This window comes from Ipomoea nil, unplaced genomic scaffold (assembly GCF_001879475.1).
Source record: "Ipomoea nil cultivar Tokyo-kokei standard unplaced genomic scaffold, Asagao_1.1 scaffold1407, whole genome shotgun sequence".
In the NCBI taxonomy this organism is placed as follows: Eukaryota; Viridiplantae; Streptophyta; class Magnoliopsida; order Solanales; family Convolvulaceae; genus Ipomoea; species Ipomoea nil.
Window position 1 is genome coordinate 4,691,636 of NW_017617835.1, and position 20,820 is coordinate 4,712,455.

At 35.6% G+C, this 20,820-nt stretch overlaps 2 protein-coding genes across 2 annotated transcripts; one reads left to right on the plus strand and one right to left on the minus strand.

Moving 5' to 3' along the window:
* Positions 1–4,666: 4,666 nt before the first annotated feature.
* On the plus strand, positions 4,667–8,970 carry LOC109186503 (protein NRT1/ PTR FAMILY 5.6-like). Its single transcript, XM_019336508.1, has 4 exons — positions 4,667–4,910; positions 6,822–7,039; positions 7,125–7,660; positions 7,998–8,970. The coding sequence occupies exons 1-4, from the start codon at positions 4,745–4,747 to the stop codon at positions 8,854–8,856; spliced, it is 1,779 nt and encodes a 592-aa protein (XP_019192053.1). The 5' UTR covers positions 4,667–4,744; the 3' UTR covers positions 8,857–8,970.
* Positions 8,971–9,183: 213 nt separating this feature from the next.
* On the minus strand, positions 9,184–14,562 carry LOC109186501 (protein NEDD1). Its single transcript, XM_019336506.1, has 10 exons — positions 14,161–14,562; positions 13,945–14,057; positions 13,119–13,379; positions 12,894–12,998; positions 12,511–12,576; positions 12,170–12,391; positions 11,297–11,848; positions 10,078–10,674; positions 9,662–9,841; positions 9,184–9,585 (listed from the first exon to the last, which is right to left on the minus strand). Exons 1-10 carry the CDS (start codon positions 14,315–14,317, stop codon positions 9,478–9,480), a joined length of 2,361 nt encoding a protein of 786 aa, XP_019192051.1. The 5' UTR covers positions 14,318–14,562; the 3' UTR covers positions 9,184–9,477.
* Between the last annotated feature and the right edge of the window lie 6,258 nt (positions 14,563–20,820).

Genomic DNA, 20,820 nt, shown 5'->3' on the forward strand with positions numbered 1-20,820 from the left:
TCTCAGCCTTTTGTCTCAAGATTCCCACAATGAACGTAGGAGAATCATCAAGGATCCCTAACCCTCTCGCCTGCAAAAGTGATAAAATATCTTTAATTTTTTGAAATCATCTCACAAAAGATATGTAATACTTTTTTAATTAAGATGTAATATTTTCTTATGCACTCATAAAAATATATTATATTTTTACCCAAAAAAAAATATTACAGGTCTCACATGAAACAGTCTCACACAAAACCTATTCAAAGTGATTATTTACCACTTAGAAAAATGGAGTAAAAATATTACAATACTCCATTTTTTTTATAAAAAAATAAATGTGAATAAAATGAATATATAGTAGTCTTAATTATAAATTTATAATGAATAATTTCAACATCATTTGTAGTTGAAATTTCTAACCTAAATGACAATAACAATTGATTTTGTCAACCGATTTGGTGTTGTTTATGCCTCATCAATCACAATATCACGAAGATTGACTCCTCTATTTAAACGTGAAAAAAACGCAACAATAATTTCACACTTTCACTTTCACTTTCACTTTCACCATTTGCCTAAGTCTAAGAAGCTGCAGAATTATGGCATCTAAAATGTGGATTTTTCAATCCTTTTGCCGGCGAGTCTGTTGTCAAATGATTGATTTATCTTCTTCTCCCAACCACCAATGACCAACATACATACAAGAAATCAAGAATCCATACATCCATACATTGAACAAATCACATTCTCCAAAGTTTATATATTTTTTCTCTTTTAATTAGTTATTTGTGAATTGTGAATAGTTGCTTTGATCTCTTGTTGTTAAAAGTTTTAAAATATATAAACTTTGCAAAATTACAGTTGTTTTGCTTCTAGGGCATTCATTGGCTAATAGTAGATGAGAAAATTTAGGTTCGGGATGGGTTCATTGTGCCCAAAAATGTATAGTTTGGTGTTGAGTCTCGAAGCTTGATTGCTGAGTTATCTTGATTAATCTTTTTATGGGCTTGAGACAAGTTCATGGAGTACTCCATGATATATTCTGACAAAGATGAGAAACCTACAACGGTTTTAATCATTTACGGGGGGCGTTTAGTTGTAAGGAGGAATTACGTGGGAAAGAAATTGCAATTCCATGGGGGATGAATTACTGAGAATAAAGTGGGAATTGAAATTTCACAGGTCGTTTGGTTGGGAGTAAGGAATTAAGGTGGAAAGGAATTGCAATTCGGTGGGAAAAGAATAAGGTGGGAATAAAGTATGAATTCAAATTACATTGTTTGGTAGGGTTGAATAGAATTATTGGGTAGGAAATGAAAGAAGTGATATAAAGACTAAAATGTCCTTGTGTAATAATAATAGTAGTAGTAATTAAAGGTACTTTTGTCATTTCATTCCTTTTTCCTTTTCTCACAACCACCGAATTGCAATTCATAGGGGGGTGCCCATGAATTGCAATTCAGCAAAAGGAGGGAATTGTGGAATTGCAATTCCCTCCAACCGAACGGCGTAATTGTGACTTTTACTGAATTGCAATTCAACTACAGCCAAATTACGCCCAACCAAACAGGCCATCAGTGTTTGGTTTACAGGAATAAAATTACTAGGAATTTCAATTCCAATGTTTGGTATACATAGGAATTGAAAGGGAATAAGTAGTATAATATCCAAAATGTCAATTGTTGTTGTCAGACATCAATTTTAAGTTAAAAAGGGGAGGGGTAATTTTGTCTCATCATTATCTTTTTTCTTCCTAAAATTCATGGAATTAAAATCCCAATGGGGTCATGGGATTTTAATTCCATGAAAATGAGGGAATTGCAATTCCTTCCAACCAAACTAAAGAATTTAATGACCTTTAAAATTATGTGAGAATTAAGTGGGAATGAAATTTAAATTCCCTCCAACAAAACGCCTTGTTAGGGAACTAAATGTAAGGTTTTGTATTTTATTCAAGATTGAACACCCAAAATATTAAAACGTCCATGCAAGTGTTTGAACCTTAATGGTGTCTTACGTTTCATCTGATTGGTTTTGTCATTTCATCTAAAATCAAACCCCCAAAATATTAAAGCACACATACAAGTATAACCTCAACATTCGTTAAAACAAAACAAAACACAATTAAAAAAAAAAAAAAAATCACAATCTTGTAAAATTGAAGGTATATTTTACAACTTTTCACAATAAAGATCCAAAACAACTTGTCACAAATAATTAAGAGACCAAATCTACTCCCCTAAAGGCTCCATATCAATCTTTCAATTTTTTATTTCCCCGCAAAGATTAGTCATAAGAAAAAATTCCACACGTTAGATATTTTCATGAGAGGTTAATGTTACATTACATTTTAATTGGAAAATTTTGATTGTTTTATCCTTATGATGTTGGTTTAATAGTTGAAAATGTTCATTTAAGATTTGTTTTTAGCAATAGGGTATGAATCTGACCCTTTCCATTAATATTGAAATTTTAAGTTTGGGATAAGCTCTTTGTGTGCAAAAGTACGTATATGCAGATTAAGATATAACCTAACTTTTCGTACAAATATAACCTTAATACTCGTCAGAGCAACAAAATCTTCATACTCTTGTACAATTGAAGGTATATTTTACAACTATTAAGAGTAAATGACAATAAAAACAACTCATCACAAATAAGATCGAATTAAAACTACTTTTTCCTCTTAAAATTAAAAATGCAAATCCATCTTTCACTTTTTTCCCCAAAGATTATTTAGAAGGAAGCACAAATTGGACATTTTAATTTCACACGTTAGATATATTTCCATAAGAGGTTATAATTTTACATTATATAGTACTCCAAAAATAGAAATTGTAACCACCTTAAATCTATGAGAGAATATTTTATCATTTTTCAAATTTTATCCGGACACGAAGATAATTAGTTTTAACGCGTAGGGTCCTAGTATATTATAATTGAGAAAATCTATGATTTAAAATAAAAATGTAATTCAAAAATTGATCTATAAATCAATTGGCTACCAGGACTAGCTAATAGATTATCTTGATGTCAAAATCTTTAATATGAATAGTCAAACCTTATCAAGAAAGTTGTAATGGGATTATGTTATTCCCACTCCATTTTACATGTTTGTTTTAATCCTCCAATTGAGATTATGTTATCCCCATTCCATTTTACTTATTTCATTATTTGTTTTAATCCTCCAATTGAGATATTTAGGTAGAAACTAGTGGACTAGTAATTGACATACACGAAGTGTGTTGGAGTACGTTGACCTGGCCTTAGTAGGAATTAGGCTGCGCCGCTTTGTTTGAGAAATGCACAAATCACCCAACAATTCTCCACAAGGATAACGAATGGGTGGAGCATGATTTTCACATCAGAAGTCACCAACTTAGTTTTTGTTATTATATTTTTACTTTTTAGTATAATTAATTTTTCTTTCCTTTTTCAGCTTACAGTCTATTATACAGGAGCATGGTTTACCAAAAAATATAATGACATATTGTATCTCGTTTGAATTTAATAATTTTTTAATTGGAGTACTGCTAACCACTGAAGATTGATCTCATGACCTCTCATTTGGTAGAGTCACTTCGTACCACTAGATTACAAGGTCATTGGCACCATCTAGTATGACCTAAGCTAGCCTCTTCTATATATGAAATTGTTCTGGGGAGCTATAAGATGTAAGTACTCATTTTGTTGGCAGTTAGCCAAAGACTTTATGGTCAAGCGGCATAAAGTGATTCTTCCAAATGGAGGTCATTTTCAGTAAAGATATATATATATATGTGTGTGTGTGTACCTTTTAAATTTGCGTCCACTCTTTGACCACCGTAGTGGAAAATTGGGGACTTACTATACCAGCTGTATTTACTCATTTTGTTGGCAGGTAATTAATATATATCTTGCTCATCCTTGACTCCATCTCATTTATTCCCTGCATTTTCGAAAAAAATGATAAGTGTAATCTAAGCATTGCATTCTTATAATCTTATCTCCATTTATGTATATTATAATCTTATCTCCATTTATGTCATACATTATATTGTATCATTCACCTTATTATTGCATGCCAGGTATTGCTCTGTTGTAGTATTCTTGACTGTGGAGTATTCTTATTTCTATTATTTGAAGGAGTACTCTAGCTAAATAGATCTCTTGTGTAATAACCTAAAAACTTTACAGAAGAGATAAATTGCATGGGTTTAACTGAATATATAGTGTTGGTAAAAAATAAAACTTGTGAAAATTGCATGTGAAGTATAATTATAAATGTAACTTTCAAAACATTAGTCTAGTGGATGAAAAGTCTCACTTAAGACTTATTATTATCAGTTATAAGATGTGGGTTCAATTCCTATCACAAATATTGTTTGGCCTTGAATCTTGAAACTAGATTGACTCTGGGGTTCAGGATATAGTTTGGCGTATTCCGAAAACCTGGAATTGAGAAGAGTACAAGCACATAAAGCATGGGCTTAATTTGCTGAAATTACAAATATGTACATACATGCATTTAATTTTTATTTTTTATTTTTGGAAAATATACATGCATTTAATTAATTACTTAAAATTGGGTAACCTTGCTGGTAAGAATCTTTGCGTGACCCACCACAAGCTTTCATTGAAAACACAATATATATATATATATATATATATATATATACGTATTGATGGAGTTGTCTTTCACTATCTACTAATCAACCATTTAAAAGTAAAGAGTGTAGATATATAGCTTCAGCGCAGCTGGTTCGATCAGTAGAGATCGGCCATGAAAACGGAGAGCGGAAACAATGGCGGAGCCACCAGAGACGGTGGCGGTGGTGGTGGAGATGGTGATGGAGAAAAGTGGGTGCATGATTCTTCGGTGGATCACAGAGGGCGAGTCCCTCTCCGGGCTTCCACTGGTGTCTGGAAAGCTTCTTTCTTCATCATAAGTAAGTAGGGTTCATCCTTTCATTTCATGCATGTTTAAAGTTTTAAGATTTTCACCGCCGCCGGCCGCCGGAGATTATGTTTCTGACTTTCTGTGCTGTCGGAGTTTTTGTGTTCATATTATTCTTGGCTTCCAACTACTCCATCATATATTCCCTCTGCGTTTTAGCACTTCTCCCTATAGCAAAAAAATAGCAAAAAAAAAAAAAAAAAAAAAAAAAAAACTAAACTAAACTAAAAATAAAAATAAAAACATGCCCCTAGAAAGTGGCAGAGTGCATGGAGTATGATTCTCTCCGTTACATACTTTCTGATCTGTTCAAATATAACCCGTGACCTCCAATATGGAAAGTCACTTCATGCCACTTGACTACAATGTCATTATCACTTTTTATTGTCTTTTATTGTCCATTATTCTTTACATATTATAAGGGTATTTCAGAAATCAAAAGTATTTTCTTGAAAAGTTAAGAGACTAACCCCCATCAATAATTTTTCAGGCAAAATTTTTTCCCATAAATATATCTTTTATTTCTCTAGATCGGATTATTTTCTCATAAATTTAATTGACATGAAAACACTAAATAGTCTCTTAAAATGTGCATTAGGTGACATAATTTATATACTATCCTAAATCTATATATATATATATATATATAATTGTTATTTTTGGTCATTTATTAATTATTGTGGTTTAAACTTTTTAGAATTTATTATGCTTTAATCAAATTATCTGTTCTTGATTCATAGTACGTGCGACTTAAATTTTTAATTTTTCTTAGATAAAATTTTAAAATTTATTTTTTTAAATAATATATATTTAAAAATTTCTCTTATGTTGGTCAATGCCAGAATATAAATGTTGGATAAATGAACCTAATAAAACTATATTGAGAATCTTTGACCCAAAAAAAAAAAAAAAAAAAAAAAAAAGTCTTAAAAAAGAAAAGAAACAGCAACAACAGTATACAGTTTCGGTAGGCACTAGCTTAACTCGCTAATATTCAGTAGGCACTGACCATTGGTTTAGTAGACAGCAACAACAATAATTTTTTTTTTGTTTCAAGTATATGGCTTACACTAAAATTCAAAACTTTAAATATTTATTACGGTGGTATTGTCATTTATTATCGGTAGATGTATCTGTTTCTTCAGACATTTATTGTATTCTGCTCTTTCATCACTTCCACTATTCCAGCATTATATGAGTGGCACATTTTCAAAAAATAAAAAATAAAAAATGAGTGGCACATTTTCCCACAAAATTAACCATTCAAACAATCAACTATCCCAGTCTCGTAACATTCAAGTTTTGGTCATGTCAGCTATATTATGTTTGCGCCCCAACATAGATGATGGAGTAGATGTAACATTATTCTCTTACTTGAAATTACAAACTTAAATTTTACCTAACACTTTTTTTTTGGTTGAACTCGTCACATGATGTCTTATTAATAAGATTTATCTCTTCTATGTGATTTACAGACTAATTTATCTCTTCTATGTGATTTACAGACTATTACACAGGAACTGAGTTGCAACATTTTTATCTAAACCATTAGACCTACACAAACATTATAACCCAAAAGTAATTCAATAATCAATAAAATATGTAGCTTGGGAACAACTTTAACCAAATTAGTCAGGTTAACTTGATAATTATAAAGTTATAAGTTTAACTCACAGTGAAATTCCTGCGAATAGCTTATTGGCCTCCTGGTTTAAACCAGTCAGCTACTGATAACCTAGGTTGGTTTACCTCTTTGTGATCCTTTGCTAGCTAGGCTAAGTTACTCAATACATACCCTCGAGTAATGGCGGCTGATTTCCTTTCTTAAACTCGGTTGACTGTTTAATTTTCTTGGATAATGGTAATGAATTTGTTTCCTTTGTTGTTCTTTGCATGGATTCAGCAATTGAGTTTGCTGAAAGACTTAGCTTCTTTGGGATTGCAACAAATCTGATCATATACCTGACCAAAGTTATGCACCAGAACCTCAAAACAGCTGCTAAGAATGCAAATTACTGGTCAGGAGTCACTGCAATTATGCCTATGGTGGGAGGATTCCTTGCAGATTCCTACACCGGCCGCTTCTTTATGATCATGTTTTCTTCCATCCTATACCTTATGGTACCCGCGTTGTCCCTGTAGGGCATATAATGTATAAAATATGTGCAGTCTCACTGTTAGTCTAACCTTTTTAATGGATGTTCAGGGGTTGGGTCTTCTGACAATGTCTCAGTTCATCCCGAGCCTCAAGGCATGTGGTGTGCCAAACTGTCAAGCCCCGAGAAGGGTTCATGAGGTCACATTCAACCTCGCGATTTATCTCATTTCGCTGGCGACCGGGGGGTTCAAGCCATGCCTGGAAAGCTTTGGAGCTGATCAGTTTGATGATGATCACCCGGAGGAGAGGAAGCAGAAGATGTCTTTCTTCAACTGGTGGAATGTTTCACTCTGCTGTGGGCTGCTGTTTGGTGTCACTCTGATTGCTTATGTAGAAGATTATGTTGGCTGGGGAGCTGCTGCTGTCATTCTCACTGCTATTATGGGGGTTTCAACCCTAATTTTGTACTTTGGAAGGCCATTTTTCAGGTACAGAGTTTCAGTGGGCAGTCCCATAACACCATTGTTTCAGGTTATTGTTGCAGCCATTGCAAAGAGGAATTTGGAGCATCCTTCAAAACCCGAGCTGTTGTATGAAGTTCCGAAATCGAAATCCAGGCTGCTTTGTCACACAAACAAACTCAGGTAATAACAGAAAACTTCAAAAATGGGGGCAACCTAAGCCAAGTTGGTTAGGTTATTGACCTAATAACCACAAGGTTACAAGTTCGATTCCTAGCAGAAGCGGCCTATTGGCCTTCTTAGTTTGAGCCGGCCAACTGGACAACCTAAGCTGGTTTACCTCCTTGTGGTCCTTTGTTGAGTAGGGTCACAAAGCGGGGTTTACTAAGTGCACACCCTCGGGTACTGGCTTGCAGGTTTCCCTGGTCACCCAAAAAGAAAACTTCAAAAATTCTTGACAGCAGCCTTAAAACAACTTGGTGATGACTGATTTCTGATGATGATGACTGGTAATGTGCAGATTTCTTGACAAAGCTGCAATCATTGAAGACCATGATGTTCAAGCTGGTAAACCGGAGGGTCCATGGAGACTGGCAACAGTTACTCAGGTGGAGGAAACCAAACTTGTCCTCAACATGGTTCCTATCTGGCTTGCTTCCTTAATGTTGGGAGTGTGCATGTCTTTCGGCTCGACTTTCTTTGTCAAGCAAAGCAGTACAATGTACAGGCGCATCGGCCATTTCGAAATCCCTCCAGCAAGCGTTTTCTCACTCTCAGCCATCGGGCTGTTGTTATCTGTCATTGCATACGAGAAAATCCTAGTACCTGTACTAAGAAAGCAGACAGGGAACGAGAGAGGCATCACCATTCTCCAGAGGATTGGCATCGGCCTGGTTCTCAACATTCTAGGCATGGCTGTTGCAGCAGTGGTAGAAAGGAAGAGGCTAAGTATTGCAGAGAGAGAAAATTTTCATCAACCTATTTCCATGAGTGTCTTCTGGCTAACACCTCAGTACATGATTCTTGCCGTAGGCGACGGATTCTGCCTCGTCGGCCTGCAAGAGTTCTTCTACCACCAAGTTCCTGATTCAATGAGGAGTTTAGGATTGGCATTTTACCTTAGTGTGCTTGGAGTCGGAAGCTTCCTGAGTAGCTTCCTAATAACCATTGTTGATCACATAACTACGAAGACTGGGGGTAGCTGGTTTGGCGTAGATTTGAACCACAGCCGCACAGACAATTTCTACTGGTTGATCACAGCCATGGCTGCACTGGATCTCTGCATATATGTGCTTCTGGCAAAGAGATACACATACAAGAATGTCCTGCAGGGAGCTGTGGAGGAAGGAGATCATCATGACCCTGAAATGACAAATTGAGAAGCATGAGAGTTGTGTTTGTGTTAGGTCAAAAACGCTGTAATAACTGAAGCTTAGTTTCCTAGATAATTAATCAAACTGGAAAGAGTTATAACCGTCCCTTTTATCCTTCAACAAGCGTCATTCACTAACCTGTAAATCATGCATAATAACCCAAAACAAGCATCGTCCACTAACCTGGTCGTGCTTGTTGAACCTGCTCATGCAAAACAAGCGTCGTCCACTAACCTGGTCATGTAAATTATGCGTAATAACCCAAAACAGGTATTCAGAAAGCATAGTAAATATAAAATCTAAGAATAAAATTGGTAAGCTGCTACAAGTAGATGGAGAAAAGCTCAGTAATCATTGCAAAAACTATGAAGTGGATTGCCTGTCCATAACCATCAAACAAGGTTTGACCAAGACAACTCTGTACACAATCATGCTGGAGATCACAATGTTAAAATATCAAATCCCTTTCCTCTGTCTTCTCTCTTTTATCCAAAAGGATAAACAAACAACAATAAGACTTCAATAGCTAAAATTTTGTGTATCCATTCAAACACCCTACAACAACACCATCACAAATGGCTAACTCATACTAAAGGAAAATACATCTTTGAGCAATATTTCTACTCATCATAATAATTGGCGGAGTTGCTGTGTTTCTTTCCTAAGTAATTGAATTTCTCTCATAAGCTCGGCCTGATTTTCCAGGATCGACTTCATGACGCTAGACGTTTCCACCTGCAGACATTTTAAAATCTCAAGGACTGCACTTCAAATAATAAGAATAAATACATGAATTTAGATAGCATTATACCTCCTGCATATGAAATTGTCTTAAAATTTCAATGTGAAGATTCCTCATATCTTCATGAATGGATTTCTGAAATGATGCCAGTGTTTCTTCAAGGGTACGTTGATACAATTGAAGTGTAAAGGAACTTCCCTGCTGTGAGTCAGGCTGAGAACTGTTTTTCATAGGTTGCTTGACATCTCCCTGTCACAAAATTACAGATCAAGTTCAGATTGGTACAGTGAAATATCAAGTCAAGGATTTCTAGCAATTCATACTATTTCTGTAACCATTATACAACACTATTGACCACTTCAGCCACCACCAAAACTCTCATTAGGAAAACAAAGTGAATAATTCTAGGACTAATCATCACAAACAAAAAACAGACCGGTAAAGTTAAAAGCATAGAAGAGAACAGCCTATGGATTGTTGCTTACATTCATTGACTGAAAAGCACCAGCTGCTTTGGGTGATGCAGTATCAGACCTTGACAACAAGCTATTTAAAAGCTCTTCCCTAGTTTCAGCCCCAGTTTTCTTAGTTTTGGGTGAACCAACTGACAAAGTTCCATCACTGAAGGATGATGTAGTGCTTATTCTCTCAGCATAACTGGAAAATTTTCGAGGGAGGGCCAATGCAGTACCAAGAGAGTCCAGATTACCCTGTCCAGTTAAGCCTTTTGTGCCAAGGGAAAGAGATGTGGAACTTAAGGGAACATGATCTGAGGATCCCAATGAAGTTTCTTCGTTTGAAGTTTCTCTGACACGCAAATTTTCCAAGCTCAGGCTGGAACTGGTTAGAGAGCTCATGCTGTGACTTGCTGGAAAAGTATCTTGCAATCCAGAGAACATTGTTCCTGATGCAAGGCTACTGGAAGTAGACATTGCAAACCGGGATTGACGGAGGTGAGCTAACCTATCAGAAAATCTCTCACCACCCCAAGCTTCTGGAGGAGTTATGGATGAAGAGTCATCACTGCGGGAAGATGCACTAGGAGTAGAAGCCATTTGTGAAAGAGAAGAACAGATGTCATCCTGCAAGAATAGCATACATTTCAGAATACTTGTAGGGGCTTTAAAAAAACTAAATTTCATCTTTTGTGTTAAGCAAAGACCTCTTTTTTATTTCTAATTTTATGATATCAGCTGAGAAGAACCTATGATCTGTACATAAGTGCCAGTATTATTCATGGCACTAGGTATCCAGGATAGTAAAAGATACATCTTGCATCTAAGTGGAAGTGCAAATCCTTGACAAGGCAATCGGGTTAGGCATCATCAAGATCCACTTCACCATCATCTATTCCCATCAGTTGTCTCAATGAAACAGTTTGTGACACATAGCAGCTGTTGTAAAGAAAAATTGCAACTGGAACCCTATTCTGACTGAAGTGTATGGAAACAACACTACAACAGTACCTAAAAAACTATTTCATTTCCATACCCAGGGTGTTCCTATTTTAGACAAGGTCCTATACAAAGCATAAAGAACTCAAGATGTTAACATTTTTGCAGTTAAAGAAAAAGGCACTAGTCAAATTTACTTCACAAAGGGACCTGTGCACAACTATAACTCTATTCCGAATATTCTCTCATAAAGAATCATTTCATTCTAAGGAAAATAAATGGGAAAGTGCATGGAAGGCAATGCACAAACCTGCTTGGATACTGTACTAGTTTTCCAATCAAATACTGACAGGTTTTCACTAGCACCTTCATCTAGAAGAGGGAACCTTCTAGAAGGTAATAAAAACGATGATTTCTTCTCATGGTCCTTCTTTGCAGGGTCATGATCACCCCACAACTTATCAAGTGAGGGTGTAATTGGTTGAACATCAACAAGTGGGGAAAACACTTCCATATCATCCTTGAAGTTATAACGAGGTGCATTTAATCTTCCCAAAGCTCCACCTTTCCACAATTCATTTCTAATTGGTGTTTCCTCTGATGTAAATCGTGTTCCTGATGTGGATCCACTACCCCCTGATAAAAAAGATAATGAGTCCACAGAAGGACCTGAACGACCAGTATTTCGTGAACCTGATACTATCGTGGACGTTGAAAGGCTTGATGATGTCACAGCAGGAAGCGGATCAGGCATTAAAATTGAATCCTCCACAGCAGTGCCCAAAAGAGCTGTCTCTGCAGTGCAGTTGTTTTCATTTACAATGATAGGCTTTGATCTTTGCCAGCATAGACTAGTGACAGCCTGATTAAGAGAAAAATAGCAACTTCCCATAAGAAAAAAAAAAAAAGTACTACTCCATACAAAGCAGTGAGAATGTTTTTAGCTCCAAAAAAGGTCAGCCTTTAGTATTTCACTAGGTTAAACAAAAAGTAGATGATTCCATGCAGTAAACAGGAATGCTTTCCTGTTATCACTTAAAGCATCTGGAAACTTTTCCAATTTTAGCAGTATAAAACTAAAATAAACTGCTTTTTGTCTGGGGATTACTGAAACAAAATATCAATTTATCAAATTTAGTACATAAAAGATCAACTCCAAATGAAAGGAACAAAGAAATATCACCTCAGAATTTCCGTAAGCACGTTGAACAGTCAAAGGTTGTGGTTTCCCACGAATATCATAAAATACAACCCGCCCATTACTCGTCCCAGCTGCCAGTGTTAATCCATCATCTGTAAATGCAAGTGAAGAAAATGGTGCTTCATAAGGAATGCAAAATGCTGGTCGTCTAGATCCTGAGTCAAAAGTGTACAGCTTCTTATCCAAACCAACGCTAGCAATAATCTGCCAAGGTGTTGAATTAAAACAAGATAAATACCAATGTTAGCTCAGTAATGATTTTCTTGCTTTATGTCTTAAGAACATAGCTTTGAGAAATGTGTAACTGAAATTAGAGAAGAAACCTTATCATTGGATGGTGAAAAACTAATGCCAGTAGTTGGGGCAGAATGCTGCTTTAACCAAGAAACCTGTGAAGCACAAAAAATAATTCATTATATGGAAGGACGTAACCAATACATGGGTTAAGACAAATGCACTCAAAGCTTTATTACAAGTTTGTTAAAATGGAACAAAAGAATACAAAATTCTAAAAGTTGAAATTTCTAATTTTCTGGCAACCCTGCAAATTGTGTGAGTTTCTATAAAAAGATATGATAAACCCCTTAATTTGAAGTCATAAGCAATTAAGCATTTGGCTGATTAAGGGTTTGTTGAGGAAAAAACTAAAACCTGTGATGAATCAAAGTTTTTCAAGGACAAACATCAAAATGTCAAAACTACAAACCTTTGGGCTTCGACCGGTTGTATCCCAAAGGTGGATAGATCCATCGTCACCAGCTGTAACCAACAAGTGTCTGCTAATCCTAGAATAATCGAGCACTCTCAGAACCTGGCCTTGGAATAATCAAAAGAAGATCTAACACATCAGAAAAGAAAAGAGATTATATCACCAAAAGCATTATGTGCTATTAGTGGGGTTGCACTGAAATTGATAGTTGGTATTCAGCACCTGCTCATTAGGATCCTTGAGTTCAGCAGCCCTAGCACCAGAAGCAAGGTTGTGAAGTATAAGATCCCCATTAAGGCTGATAGAAGCTAGGTGCTCATCTTTACAATTGTACATTGCACCAGTTATTGTATCACTATGACCTTTCAACCATTTAATGCATCGTTTCCGCTGCAAATCCCATATTCTAACAACTTGACCACTTCCTCCAGAACAAAGATATCTTGATCCTTTATTGTTAAAGTTGATGGTAGAAATGGATTCCTGCAACAATATGCATATAATGTTCCAACCAACTAGATAAAATATGCCCTTGCACATATTACCAACAGAATTCTACGAAATGGATTGCAACATAGGAACATTTTTATCAGCACAAAAGTTTGTGCATCAATAGCTGCTTTGTATGATGAACTATCTAAGCTGCCAAAATGGGTTATCAACTTATCATCCCCTGCTACTCAACTAAGACGTCCAGAGTTGCAATTCCCAAGCATGCTGAATGGAAACTACTTATTACTACTCAAACTTTAATATACAACTCATCATAGTACACCAAACCTACAGTTCATACTCTAACATATTTCAGCCATTGTAATACACATTTTTTTGCTTCAGAAGTATATTTTGTTCAAATAGCACTAAATATTGAGAAATGACCACAAAAGTGCATCCTTATCACAGTGCCACAGGGGAATTCTTACAGTTATTGACACAAAATTAGCAAACATATGATGGCTAAACACATTTTCTCAGTGCATATTTTCACATGGTTGCCAATGATCCAAAAACGGAAAGGTAAAAACAAAAACAAACCCACGAAAATTACCTCGATACTATCACCACTATCGCTGCCTGCTGCCGGAATAGTCCCCAGCGTCTGCCCATTCTTTCTCCACAAGGAAATCTTCTTGTCGTCTCCGGCACTAGCCACCACCAAATCTAGAACGACCCGCGAAACCCGAATTAAGACCCAATTCACATAAAAAACTACGAACAGACAAAATTCTAGAAAAACGAATCGCAAATGGGTAAAGGTACCGACTGGTGTGGCTCCACTTGACGGAGTTAACTTGCGAGCCCGGAGACGGAGTGTAGGTGAGAATGCAGGTGTCGCGAGGCTCCAACGAGAGGTCGAAGAGCTTCACGGTGTCGCCGCCGCCAGCGGCCAATAGTGCCTTTATCGAATCCGTGGAATTCATCTGCCGCCCTGCGATGCGGGTTTAGAGTGTACGTATACAATTATGAGTGAAATTATAGCTCCGGCGGATTTGAATTTGCAGTGAAGTAATCAAGTGAAAACAGAAACAACAAAAACAAAAACAAAACAAAAAAACTGGGAATTTTTGGAGCTGTGGAGCGAAAAGAGCAGCCTTTGCGATGTACTCGATTTGATCATTTGATTTTGTAGGTTTTCACTTTTTTATTTTTCAATTTTCAAATTTTTTGAAGAAATAAGGTGTGTTTGATTTTGAAACCCTACCGGCTACCGGACAGTGACAGGGACCGGGAATTCAAAATAGCTCACCACTCCCATTCCTCATTCAATAATTCATTATATATATATATATATATATATATATATATATATATATATATATATATATATATTCAAATGCATATAGTGTGCTCGAAAGTTGGGTGAAATGAGAGCCATTATTCTTGTCAAGATCAACGTTCAGGGTTAACAACAATTTTTAAAAATGTGGTGGCAATTTGATCTTTTTACATGTAGATCAAATTTAATATGCGTGGTTTTTTGTCTCAAAGTGTGTGGTTTGTATGCTTAAGGTGCATGATTTTTGTGGTGTGTGCTTACAGCACGTTTGGTTCACGGAATGAATTTTGAGGTAATAGGAATGTTATTCCATAAGGAATTGAATAGGCAAGGAATATAATACGAATTGTATTCTATTGTTTGGTTCGCGGAAGGAATAGATTTTAGGATTACATTACAGTGGTTGGTTGATTTAAGGAATAGGAATGAAATATGTTTTAAAATACATAAATACCCTTATAAAAATATGCGATGGTGGTGGCAATGGCGTTGCTGGCGGCAACAGTGGCGCTGATGGTGGTGGCGGCGGCAGTGGTGATGGTGGTGGTAGGGATGTCAATCGGGCCAGCCCATTCGATTTCGGGCTAGCCCTGTCGGGTTGTCGGGCTAATCGGTTTATTAATATTTTATTCTCGGGTTCGGTTTGGCCCTAACCCTAAACTTCGGGTTGTCGGGCTAATCGGACGGGTTGAACCATCTGAACTAAAATTAGAAACTGAAAGTGAGTACCCATATTTAAAGTAGGGATGACAACAGAGCGGGGCGGGACGGAATGAGGCGGGACGGAATGGGGCGGGACGGGAAGTATACTCCCCATCTCCGTCCTCAACGAAAAATTAAAAATAGTCCCTATCTACGTTCCCGCGGAGAATTTAGCGGGGACGAAAAATTCCGTCCTCATCAATTTTTAGTCAAAATATTAGATTAAAGTTGATTCAAATTTTATAAAACTACAAATTTAAGTTTTAATTTAAATTTTATATATATATATATATATATATATATATATATATATTTTATTTATTTATTTATTTATTTATTTATTTATTTTAAAGTATAATAATTATTCCATATATGTTAGGTTTTACATCACTTCTATAATAAAGAATAATTTTCAATATTTCGGGTTGTCGGGCTAGCCCTTTTAATTTCGGGCTAGCCCTATCGGGTATCGGGTTAATCGGTTTCGGGCTCGTCGGGCTAATGTGTTTTATCGGGCTAGCCCGTTCGGACCATAGCCCTGTCGGTTTCGGTTTTTTTTCGGATTGGTCCAGCGGGTTCGGGCTAAATTGACATCCCTAGGTGGTGGCAGTGGTGGCGGTGGCGGTGGTGGTGGTGGGGTGGTGGTGGCGGCGGCGGTTGTGGCAGTGGTCGACGATGGCGATGGTAGCGGTGGAGGTGGTGGTGGCGGCGGTAGTGATGGTGGTAGCGGCGCTAGGGTGGTGGTAGCGGTAGTGGCGGCGACGGCGGCGGTGGCGATGGTGAAATAAGAAATAAATTTAATTGAGGGGTAAAATAGGAAATAGAAACTTTAGGCTATTCCCGATAACTTAAGAATAGCCTAATACTAGGGGGCTAGGAATCTCTATTCCCCTTGCAAGGGGAATAGGTCATTCCCGAGAACAGTGTTCATGGGAATACAAGTGGTTACCAAACAGAGGAATATGCCTATTACTGAGAATGCTATGCCATTCCAGGCCTATTTCGTGAACCAAACAGCTCATTAAGGTGCGTCAGTTGTTAAAACTTAAGTGCGTCAGTCTAAAGCTTTAAGTGCGTGATTTGTGTGCTTAAGGTGCGTCAGTTGTTGAAACTTAATGTGTGTCGGCCTAAAGCTTTAGGTGCGCGGTTTTCCTCTTAAGGTGTGTTGTTCTAAAGCTTTAGGTGCGTGCTTTTCATTCTTAAGGTGCGTTGTTTTCGTCGTTAAGCTGCTTTGTTTTTCTTCTTAATGTGCGTCATTTTTTACAATTTATTTATTTATTTGAGGACGCACCTTTCACAACACTATCCTTTTCCAATCATATTTCAGCAATCAGAATAGAGACCAAAGGAAGTAGAATTGCTTATGAGTAGGCAGTAACATATCTTAAACAACGCCTTTTAAAAAATTAATTAATTTGAGCCGTTGATCTAGATTTGATCAACGTCTCATATATATATATATATATATATATATATATATATATATATATATTCTACTGCTATCCATGTGTAAACTATGGATAAATTTGGGTTGTTTATCCAGTAAATTTAACTCTTAAAAATAAAGTAAAAAAAAAAGGTATTACTAATTTTATAAATATTAGGACATCCTCAATAGTGAGATTTTTCAAATCGGTTTTTGAGGTGCCAAATATGAGATAGGATTATAGGAGAGAGGAAAATGTGGGAGAAAAAAAAATGTATGGACTAAAATAAACAAAAAAAAAAAAAAAATTTCAAAAAAAAGACGCATCCGACTAGGCACCTTTTGTGCGTCTCACGCGAGCTGTGGCTGCCTCTCTCTTTTTTGGTGGGGCCCACGACTCTGCAAAATCTTGGGTCTTTGCGGGGCACCCATTCCTTTTCTCTCTTCCATGTGACACAAAAGCTCACAAAAACTAAAGAAAAACCATATAATGAGATTGTTTTACAAACTTTAAAGTTGCACATATATTTATATTCTCTCATTAGTAAAATTTAAACCATGTATTATGTGACTGCTAGCTAATAAGGCTAAATTTATTAACTGAGTTTAAATTAATTAATTAGTTAATTGAACTCTATCCGAGTATCTTTTTATCAATATCCTCTAAATGTGATGCATGCCTGGTTCTAATAATGCCCTATATTATCCCCTTTCATGAAGAAGAAATAATATTAGAGGAATCAAGTGTGCGTGACTCATCACTACATGTCAAGTACGTGTATGGAGAATGAAGACAAAGAATTTTCTACATGGTATTCTATTGAGTAAATATCGGTGGATGTCCTCCGATTTTGGTGGCACTGTCACTTTTAATCCTCAACTTTTATATTAATCACTTTTAGTCATCTTACTTTTTGTTTCTAGCCATCTATGGTCCTTTCGTTAAACTTGACCATCTAATGCCGTTTTCTAAAAGATAATTTAGTCCTTTAATAATTAATTTATTAATTATTATGCTTAATTTCCTCATCAGAATAGTCAAACAATGGTTTCCCCAGCTATGAACGTGTACAAAACCAGCTCGTGAATCAAAATGACGTACAAAAGCTGGTACGAAGGTTGTGCCAAAACGACGTCGGGATATCTCGGTATGACTCGGCAAACATAATAATTAATAAATTAATTATGAAAGGACTGAATTATCCTTGAGAAAACGGCATTAGATGATCAAGTTTAACGGAAGGACCATAGATGGCTAGAAATAAAAAGTAAGAGGACTAAGAGTGATTGATTTAAAAGTTAAGGACTAAAAGTGACAGTGCCACCAAAGTTAGAGGACCTCCGCTGGTATTTACTCTATTATATTTGTTGTTACTAATGTTTGGGTGATGGCTTATTCTATTCGAAATTTCGAATCTTCTCATCACATGTATATAGAGATTTTCTATGAGCTAGTATAAATTTTTGTCATGCAAAAAATTATTGATATATTTAATCTTTGAGTTATACCTTATGTAAAAATTGCATTTATCAATGTTTAAAAAAAAATATTATCAATGTTTTCTTCAAACAAAAATAATAATTATCTATGTTGAACATATAATTGTTATTTTGTAAATATTTCACGAGTGTCTTTTACCCTTAGTTATACTCTATATATAATTCTTATTTTATGTGTGTGTATATATAATCATAATCATATATAACTCACCTTAACCTGCGAACCTACAAACTTTTAAAAGATTGCACCACTACTACATAAGTACACCGCTACAACTCCCAAACATGTATAGATGACCTTGCAGTGCAATTGTATTTACGTGCGTTGCAATCATATAGTAAGTGCAGTGCGATCCTTCGCAGGTTCGCACATTAAGGTCAATTCGCACCTGATTATGGACATATATATATATATATATATATATATATATATATATATATATATATATATACACACACACACACACACACATGTTTGTGTTCAGGTGAGAACGGTACGCGCCTGAGAGAAATAAGAACTACTTACAGCCGTCCACGTGCCCATATCAACGAATCAAATGTAATTTTAAAAAAATAAAAAAAACGTAGTGACATTTTTGTAAATAACTCGAACTTTTGTGCAAGTTTGCAAGTAAAATAACTTACAAGTGCAAGTAATTTACCTTGTTAACATTCGTGCACCTAATAATAAAGTATTCCACATAGGTGCACTTAATGATAACATTATGTGCAACTAATGATAACGTCAGGTGCACTTAATAATGATATTAACTGTACATTTTACTTGTACTTGTAATACATTTTATTTGCATTTAGGTGTACTATATGGAATTGTTACTTGCACTTTTAAGACAATTTACTTGCACTTTGATGTTCAATTATTTACGAAAATACTATCACGTTTTTAAAAAATTAATACTCCGTATTATTCATCTGTTAAATTTAAACACGTGAACCGATGTCATGTGTTCTTATTTTTCTTCTATACACTTGTTCGCATTAGAGCTTGCCTTTATATAAACAAGAATCAAATGATGGCACAATGTCATAAAGATGACGCAATAAAAGATTCACAAAATACATAAACAAAATGAAGCATATTTGTACGTAGATTTAACTTTCTTTACTTTAATTGGCATTTGTGACTGACAGATGATGATCTAGTGGTTGATCTCATCCAACATTTCAAATGTTAAACAATTTTAAAGTTATAATATCCGAATCCACTTTCCCAAAGTCTACCAACTTGCAACAAGTTTTACCTTTTTCCTGTCCACCACCCAATTAAACTTTAATTATTTTTTATCATAACATTTTTCTTTTACATAAAACACCTAATATCTCATATTCTCACCACCATAAAACTAATTTAAATTCATATGGAGAATCTATAGCTCACAACTCACACCAGCACTTGAATTATTAGTAACTAGTTCGCTTACCAATTATATATCATAAATTGTAATTAGACTTATCCGATAATAACTTTAAAAAAAAACAATATTTATATGAATACAATTCCTCAAACTTTGCTTATATCATACGACATACCTTTTCCCTTTCTGCCTTCCTTGTTTGCCAATAAATTTTTTGCCACATGTGTTTTTTAGGAATACAGAATATTTGAATAGGACGTTTTATCAATTATAAGACTGTATATAAGAAATGTCTCTCAATATATATTTAATTTAGATTTTTAGTTAGGTATTTGAGTGGTAGATTGTGTGATATAATAGTTGACGCGTATTTCGTTAGGGTTAGGAATGAGCAAATGACAACACAAAAGAAAAGAAAGAGAGGTAGCTAGCTAGGGTACAGATTCTGATAGCTCAACTTCTTCACTTTTGCAAGCACACATGCATGCATATACAGTCGCCCAATATACCTCAGTAAAGGTGGTGCATGGCAAAGTCAAGTAAAGCTAAGAGGCAAAGTCAATTAATTAAGTTATCAAAACTATGGGAAATATAATGCCCACTAAAAAGTAAAATATTTCTGACAGTTTATTGCTTTGTGACCGAGAGATTAGAAACGTTGATTTCTTTTTTTTTTAATTTGTTATGCTAATTTGGTCACCTTCTCCGTCAGAACGTGTGTCGGTCGCCGATTGTTGGTATTTAAACTAGCTTGCCGGAATTTGGTCAGATATTTGTCGGAGTTGGCTGGAAACCTAATTGATCAGCAATTACCACTACTGGAAATTATTGAATTTCCGACCATCTGAATGTGATCTTAAATCAAGTTGAATGAAAAAAGTGGTCGAAAATAGAACAAGGGTTTTTCCAGATACTAAAAGTGGTCGGAACAAGGCTTTCGACTTGATTTAAGATAACTTTCAGGTGGTCGAAAATTTCAGAATTTTCAGTAGTGTACAGGTCACCAACAAGTTAATGAGTTTGGAGCAATTGAGATTCCATAGTTGCGGTGTAATGAGGGGTTACGTTGTTGGATTGTTGAGGAGCTTTAATTTGGTATCATATGATGAAATTAAAGGTTGTCAGTAATGGATCACATCATCA

What these genes read in the sequence shown, in the direction of transcription:
- LOC109186503 (XM_019336508.1), top strand. Translation starts at nt 4,745, where the DNA reads ATGAAAACGGAGAGCGGAAACAATGGCGGAGCCACCAGAGACGGTGGC. An exon ending in CTTCCATCCTATACCTTATG is followed by an intron (nt 7,040 to 7,124) that starts GTACCCGCGTTG and finishes ATGGATGTTCAG; the next exon opens with GGGTTGGGTCTTCTGACAAT. An exon ending in TGTCACACAAACAAACTCAG is followed by an intron (nt 7,661 to 7,997) that starts GTAATAACAGAA and finishes GGTAATGTGCAG; the next exon opens with ATTTCTTGACAAAGCTGCAA.
- LOC109186501 (XM_019336506.1), bottom strand. Translation starts at nt 14,317, where the DNA reads ATGAATTCCACGGATTCGATAAAGGCACTATTGGCCGCTGGCGGCGGC. An exon ending in GTGCTTACGGAAATTCTGAG is followed by an intron (nt 11,849 to 12,169) that starts GTGATATTTCTT and finishes TCTCTTAATCAG; the next exon opens with GCTGTCACTAGTCTATGCTG. An exon ending in CTAGTACAGTATCCAAGCAG is followed by an intron (nt 10,675 to 11,296) that starts GTTTGTGCATTG and finishes CTATTCTTGCAG; the next exon opens with GATGACATCTGTTCTTCTCT.